Below are 8,321 nucleotides of genomic sequence, written 5' to 3' on the forward strand. Positions count from 1 at the left end.
CACCCGGGCCATGGCCCAGCATCTACTGACTCATGCACACCCGGGCCATGGTCCAGGCCATGTTCCAGCATCCACTGACTGATGCACACCCAGGCCATGGTCCAGCATCCACTGTCTGATGCACACCCAGGCCATGGTCCAGCATCCACTGACTGATGCACACCCAGGCCATGGTCCAGCATCCACTGACTGATGCACACCCAGGCCATGGTCCAGCATCCACTGACTGATGTACACCCAGGCCATGGTCCAGCATCCACTGACTGATGCACACCCAGGCCATGGTCCAGGCCATGGTCCAGCATCCACTGACTGATGTACACCCAGGCCATGGTCCAGCATCCACTGACTGATGCACACCCAGGCCATGGTCCAGCATCCACTGACTGATGCACACCCAGGCCATGGTCCAGCATCCACTGACTGATGCACACCCAGGCCATGGTCCAGCATCCACTGACTGATGCACACCCAGGCCATGGTCCAGGCCATGGTCCAGCATCCACTGACTGATGTACACCCGGGCCATGGTCCAGGCCATGTTCCAGCATCCACTGACTGATGCACACCCAGGCCATGGTCCAGCATCCACTGACTGATGCACACCCAGGCCATGGTCCAGCATCCACTGAGTGATCCACACCCAGGCCACGGTCCAACGAGGGCTGCACAATTATTCCACATCCATATTTGGTTTTCTGGTTTGCTTTTGCTTTCTCTCCATTGTATATTATTACCGTACAGTATCTGAAGCAAGTTTTAATGGTCGCAGCCTGCCTTCGTAGCCCCCGCCCCCTCCCCTCAGTTGCAAGTCCTGTGGATTCTTATGTCTGCTTTTGGCTATTGAGTTTCTTCAGTCTGGGACAGCGATTCTGTCCTGTCTCCCTGTAATTTTTGTCTGCTCTTGAATGGGATTGTGCTGAAAATCTGAATCTCCCCTCAAGGACTAATAAAGTATACGATTGATAAATAACCCAAATATTTTTGAAAGTAGATTATTGCATATTGTTCAAGCTTTGAACCAATGGCCTGCTGACCAATCAAAAGGAGTTTTAGGAAACGGTGCTGTGTGCTAATAACAAGCACCTTTTGCTTTTAGTTACTGTAGAGTATCTGAAACAAGTTTTAGTGGCAGCAGCCTGCTTCCATAGCCTCCAGTCCCTTCCCTATGTTGCAAGTCTTGTGGATTCTATGTAGCATGTTTATGTGTGCTTATGGCTATTGTTTTTTTATTTTTATTTTTTTTGGCCCCAGTCTGGACCCTCCCCAGGAGCCCATTCTGAGATTGAAACCTTTTTTTACTCCCAATCCCCAGTCTTTATCAAGCAGGCAAACCAGTCCATGTACATTGCTCTTCTTCTTCTTCTTCTTCTTCTGTTGTTGTTGTTGTTGTTCTTGTTTCGGTCTCTCACAGACCAGGAAGTGAAAAGAGACACTGCACATGTGCAGTCGACCCATCTGTCCAAACATTGAACAAGGGAGTAGTGACAATAGTTTTCTGCTCCTAGTACCTTCCGTTCCCTCTATTTCCAATTCTGAAACTCAAACCAAAAAAAACAAAATTAGGGCCGTTTTTCTATTTTTGTTTTATATGGCAGATTTTAAAACAAAAGAAAACAAGTTAGATTTTCATTAAAATATTGCCATAAAATTGGATTTTGTCTTGTTTTCCTTTTCGTGGATTTTTTTTTTCCAGATAATTCTATGTATGTTCATCCAAAATGTGTGTTTCTCAGTACCTGTATTATCATTTTCCCTATCAACGAATAAATAAATATTAAGAAATATATATTTCAAAACTTCCATATTTGTTGACTTTGAACACAACATATAGTGCAACACAAAACTCTATAGCAACCAACAGTAAAAGGAGTTGATGGATCAACTTTCTTGTTATTAAAACAACAACAAGTAGCTGCTGTCGCCTGCCAACACACACACACACACACACACACACACACACACACACACACACACACACACACACACACACACAAGTCCCTTTTGTGCTCTCACAAACGATCAGAAAACTCCAAAATCCTTACCTTTACCAACCATATTGCTTCAAAAACAAGCATTGAGTAAAGTCAAATCCACTTTTAGTAAACATGGGCACAGGGGAGCTTCCAGAAAGAATGAGACGGAGGTAGAGAAGTGTTAGCCGTGTGTTGTGTGCAGGCTGCTCAACCTGAGTTGGTCTTCTCCGCTGTGACATAAGTCTGCTTTGGCATATTTTCCTTAAAAGTCCGGTCTTGTCACAATTGAAACTCACTTTGTTTTACGGAGCCTGCTTAGTCAATCCTTGCATACTTCTGACATTAATGTACTAGTAAATATTATTTTTTTAAACTTCAAAGTGATTCCTTCCTTCTTTCGAACGCTGTTCTGTTGTCTGGTTGGACTCATTGAGTTAGCAAAATGTACAAAACTGAAAACAACATAGTTGCTGAAGCACTGGGAAGTGACGAGTAGTGAAGTGTGCAACAAGTCAATCAATCAATCAATGTTTACTTATATAGCCCGAAATCACAAGTGGTGTCCCCAAACATGTTGTGCCCTGCTTTTTGTCTGCAGGCGGGACCCAAATGAATGAATGAATGAAAGGTTCGCACACAGACATATTTGGCTCCTTCTAGAAAAGTTTGTAGATCAAAAATCAGGCAAATAGAAGGCTTTGTAAATGGAGGCTTCACTTTATTGTGGGCAACATTAAAGTTGGTCTCAGGAGAAAGGTCGCATTTGGACACCAATCAGTGCACGCCATTATGTAAATGAGGTGGACTTCAGGTGTGAAGTGATCTTTTGGCTTCGTGTGAGTATGTAGGATTCAAACTCTTTTAATCAACGCTGTTTAATGTTGTTGCACCTTGGCAGGAAATAGAAGGAACCAGAAAGAATCTGCACTTGTCAGCAGACATTTATGCTCAACACTACGTGGTTACTAATTGGTGTTGTATGTAGTCTGTAATGTAGACTCTGTTCTTAACTTACTAATTGGTGTTGTATGTAGTCTGTAATGTGGACTCTGTTCTTAACTTACTAATTGGTGTTGTATGTAGTCTGTAATGTAGACTCTGTTCTTAACTTACTAATTGGTATTGTATGTAGTCTGTAATGTAGACTCTGTTCTTAACTTACTAATTGGTGTTGTATGTGGTCTGTAATGTAGACTCTGTTCTTAACTTACTAATTGGTGTTGTATGTAGTCTGTAATGTAGACTCTGTTCTTAACTTACTAATTGGTGTTGTATGTAGTCTGTAATGTAGACTCTGTTCTTAACTTACTAATTGGTATTGTATGTAGTCTGTAATGTAGACTCTGTTCTTAACTTACTAATTGGTGTTGTATGTAGTCTGTAATGTAGACTCTGTTCTTAACTTACTAATTGGTGTTGTATGTAGTCTGTAATGTAGACTCTGTTCTTAACTTACTAATTGGTGTTGTATGTAGTCTGTAATGTAGACTCTGTTCTTAACTTACTAATTGGTGTTGTATGTAGTCTGTAATGTAGACTCTGTTCTTAACTTACTAATTGGTATTGTATGTAGTCTGTAATGTAGACTCTGTTCTTAACTTACTAATTGGTGTTGTATGTAGTCTGTAATGTAGACTCTGTTCTTAACTTACTAATTGGTGTTGTATGTAGTCTGTAATGTAGACTCTGTTCTTAACTTACTAATTGGTGTTGTATGTGGTCTGTAATGTAGACTCTGTTCTTAACTTACTAATTGGTATTGTATGTAGTCTGTAATGTAGACTCTGTTCTTAACTTACTAATTGGTGTTGTATGTAGTCTGTAATGTAGACTCTGTTCTTAACTTACTAATTGGTGTTGTATGTGGTCTGTAATGTAGACTCTGTTCTTAACTTACTAATTGGTGTTGTATGTGGTCTGTAATGTAGACTCTGTTCTTAACTTACTAATTGGTGTTGTATGTAGTCTGTAATGTAGACTCTGTTCTTAACTTACTAATTGGTGTTGTATGTAGTCTGTAATGTAGACTCTGTTCTTAACTTACTAATTGGTGTTGTATGTAGTCTGTAATGTGGACTCTGTTCTTAACTTACTAATTGGTGTTGTATGTGGTCGGTAATGTAGACTCTGTTCTTAACCTACTAATTGGTGTTGTATGTGGTCTGTAATGTAGACTCTGTTCTTAACCTACTAATTGGTGTTGTATGTGGTCTGTAATGTAGACTCTGTTCTTAACTTACTAATTGGTGTTGTATGTGGTCTGTAATGTGGACTCTGTTCTTAACTTACTAATTGGTGTTGTATGTGGTCTGTAATGTAGACTCTGTTCTTAACTTACTAATTGGTGTTGTATGTAGTCTGTAATGTAGACTCTGTTCTTAACTTACTAATTGGTATTGTATGTGGTCTGTAATGTAGACTCTGTTCTTAACTTACTAATTGGTGTTGTATGTAGTCTGTAATGTGGACTCTGTTCTTAACTTACTAATTGGTGTTGTATGTAGTCTGTAATGTGGACTCTGTTCTTAACTTACTAATTGGTGTTGTATGTAGTCTGTAATGTAGACTCTGTTCTTAACCTACTAATTGGTATTGTATGTGGTCTGTAATGTAGACTCTGTTCTTAACTTACTAATTGGTATTGTATGTAGTCTGTAATGTGGACTCTGTTCTTAACTTACTAATTGGTGTTGTATGTAGTCTGTAATGTGGACTCTGTTCTTAACTTACTAATTGGTGTTGTATGTAGTCTGTAATGTAGACTCTGTTCTTAACTTACTAATTGGTATTGTATGTGGTCTGTAATGTAGACTCTGTTCTTAACTTACTAATTGGTGTTGTATGTAGTCTGTAATGTGGACTCTGTTCTTAACTTACTAATTGGTGTTGTATGTAGTCTGTAATGTGGACTCTGTTCTTAACTTACTAATTGGTGTTGTATGTAGTCTGTAATGTAGACTCTGTTCTTAACTTACTAATTGGTATTGTATGTGGTCTGTAATGTAGACTCTGTTCTTAACTTACTAATTGGTATTGTATGTAGTCTGTAATGTGGACTCTGTTCTTAACTTACTAATTGGTGTTGTATGTAGTCTGTAATGTGGACTCTGTTCTTAACTTACTAATTGGTGTTGTATGTAGTCTGTAATGTAGACTCTGTTCTTAACTTACTAATTGGTGTTGTATGTAGTCTGTAATGTAGACTCTGTTCTTAACTTACTAATTGGTGTTGTATGTGGTCGGTAATGTAGACTCTGTTCTTAACCTACTAATTGGTGTTGTATGTGGTCTGTAATGTAGACTCTGTTCTTAACCTACTAATTGGTGTTGTATGTGGTCTGTAATGTAGACTCTGTTCTTAACTTACTAATTGGTGTTGTATGTGGTCTGTAATGTGGACTCTGTTCTTAACTTACTAATTGGTGTTGTATGTAGTCTGTAATGTAGACTCTGTTCTTAACTTACTAATTGGTATTGTATGTGGTCTGTAATGTAGACTCTGTTCTTAACTTACTAATTGGTGTTGTATGTAGTCTGTAATGTGGACTCTGTTCTTAACTTACTAATTGGTGTTGTATGTAGTCTGTAATGTGGACTCTGTTCTTAACTTACTAATTGGTGTTGTATGTGGTCTGTAATGTAGACTCTGTTCTTAACCTACTAATTGGTATTGTATGTGGTCTGTAATGTAGACTCTGTTCTTAACTTACTAATTGGTGTTGTATGTAGTCTGTAATGTGGACTCTGTTCTTAACTTACTAATTGGTGTTGTATGTAGTCTGTAATGTAGACTCTGTTCTTAACTTACTAATTGGTATTGTATGTGGTCTGTAATGTAGACTCTGTTCTTAACTTACTAATTGGTGTTGTATGTAGTCTGTAATGTGGACTCTGTTCTTAACTTACTAATTGGTGTTGTATGTAGTCTGTAATGTGGACTCTGTTCTTAACTTACTAATTGGTGTTGTATGTAGTCTGTAATGTAGACTCTGTTCTTAACTTACTAATTGGTATTGTATGTGGTCTGTAATGTAGACTCTGTTCTTAACTTACTAATTGGTGTTGTATGTAGTCTGTAATGTGGACTCTGTTCTTAACTTACTAATTGGTGTTGTATGTAGTCTGTAATGTAGACTCTGTTCTTAACTTACTAATTGGTATTGTATGTGGTCTGTAATGTAGACTCTGTTCTTAACTTACTAATTGGTGTTGTATGTGGTCTGTAATGTGGACTCTGTTCTTAACTTACTAATTGGTGTTGTATGTGGTCTGTAATGTAGACTCTGTTCTTAACTTACTAATTGGTGTTGTATGTAGTCTGTAATGTAGACTCTGTTCTTAACTTACTAATTGGTATTGTATGTGGTCTGTAATGTAGACTCTGTTCTTAACTTACTAATTGGTGTTGTATGTAGTCTGTAATGTGGACTCTGTTCTTAACTTACTAATTGGTGTTGTATGTAGTCTGTAATGTAGACTCTGTTCTTAACTTACTAATTGGTATTGTATGTGGTCTGTAATGTAGACTCTGTTCTTAACTTACTAATTGGTGTTGTATGTGGTCTGTAATGTGGACTCTGTTCTTAACTTACTAATTGGTGTTGTATGTAGTCTGTAATGTAGACTCTGTTCTTAACTTACTAATTGGTATTGTATGTGGTCTGTAATGTAGACTCTGTTCTTAACTTACTAATTGGTATTGTATGTGGTCTGTAATGTGGACTCTGTTCTTAACTTTCAGGTGGCAGGAGAGGCCCAGGAACTGTTCTCTGTGCGACACGGTCCAGTCAGAACTGCTCGCATTTTGCCAGCCCCACATATCGGTAAGTCCTTTTACCAACACAACCTTGCCTGAAGATGGACCAACAGAGGCTCTCAGGCAGACTTGATTCCACCTTCCCATGAGACATATGTAGCCTACTATCAACATGACTTTAATAGTCTTATATAAGTCTTATAATGAAGACAACACATGATGTAAGTGTCTATATTAGCCTACTATCAACATGACTTTAATAGTCTTATATAAGTCTTATAATGAAGACAACACATGATGCAAGTGTCTATATTAGCTGTATTAGCCTACTATCAAAATGTTCTATACATACAATAGTAAAAATGACAAACATGCAAACACATTTTTACAAACTCCGATAAAATTTTGAAAGTTCCTGTAATGTTTGGGTTTTGGGTGGACCCCGGATGCAGAGACAGAGCCATGGACACATGCGTGACTAGGCAGACATGTCAGCAATGTCTGATCTTCTCCTCCAGGTCCTCTGGAAGTGGACATCTTCTCTGACAAGAGACCCCTGCTGGGAGTTTGCAAGAGCACAGGATCTTCAGGGTGAGTTTTCAATTCCATGTCTTTGTTTCACCTGACAAGGTTATATCAGCTATGTCAGTGTGACCAGTGGGAAACATGTAGTACACATGTACTACACATAGGTGGCGCTGTCATTTAGTGATGACAAGGTTGTATCAGATATGTCAGTGTGACCAGTGGGAAACATGTAGTACATATGTACTACACATAGGTGGCGCTGTCATTTAGTGATGACAAGGTTGTATCAGCTATGTCAGTGTGACCAGTGGGACTTATTAAACTTATTAGTCTGACTTTTGTAGCTCTATTTGTGTTTCATCTGACCACAGAACTTTCCTCCAGAAGGTCTTATGTGATGTCAGATGAAACAAAAAGTGAGCTGTTTGGCCACAATAGCCAGCAATATGTTTGGAGGAGAAAAGGTGAGGCCTTCAATCCCAGGAACACCACACCTACCGCCAAGCATGGTGGTGGTTGTATTATGCTCTGGGCCTGTTTTGCTGCCAATGGAACTGCTGCTTTACAGAGAGTAAATGGGAGAATGAAAATGGAGGATTAGCTCCAAATTGTCCAGGACAAGCTAAAATCATCAGGGGGGAGATTGGGTCTTGGGCCCAGTTGGGTGTTCCAACAGGACAATGACCACAAAAATGGTCAAGGAAAGGCTAAATCAGGCTACAATGAAGGTTTTAGAATGGCCTTCGCAAAGTTCTGACTTAAAGGTGTGGACAATGCTGAAGAAACAAGTCCATGTCACACATTTAACTGAACTGCAGCAATTTTGTGTTGAAAAATGTGCACAGAAGCTTGTGGATGACTACCAAAAGTGTCTTATTGCAGGTAAACTTGCCAAGGGACATGGAAGCAAATATGAACATTGCTGTATGTATACTTTTGACCCAGCTCACATTTTCAGTAGAGACATAATAAATTCATAAAAGAAACAAACTTGATGAATGTTTTTTGTGAGCAACAAGTATGTGCTCCAATCACTACATCACAAAAGAATAAGAAATGAT

The 8,321-nt window shown here is 38.9% G+C and overlaps 1 protein-coding gene across 1 annotated transcript in view; it reads left to right on the forward strand.

Moving 5' to 3' along the window:
- Positions 1–8,321, forward strand: part of bcas3 (BCAS3 microtubule associated cell migration factor) — a 262,841-nt gene that overhangs the window by 26,844 nt on the left and 227,676 nt on the right. Inside the window, exons 6-7 of the mRNA XM_061919330.1 lie at positions 6,718–6,799; positions 7,251–7,323. Coding sequence (XP_061775314.1) covers positions 6,718–6,799; positions 7,251–7,323 — 155 coding nt within the window. The remainder of the gene's footprint in view (positions 1–6,717; positions 6,800–7,250; positions 7,324–8,321) is intronic.

This window comes from Nerophis ophidion, linkage group LG13 (assembly GCF_033978795.1).
Source record: "Nerophis ophidion isolate RoL-2023_Sa linkage group LG13, RoL_Noph_v1.0, whole genome shotgun sequence".
Classification (NCBI taxonomy): domain Eukaryota; kingdom Metazoa; phylum Chordata; class Actinopteri; order Syngnathiformes; family Syngnathidae; genus Nerophis; species Nerophis ophidion.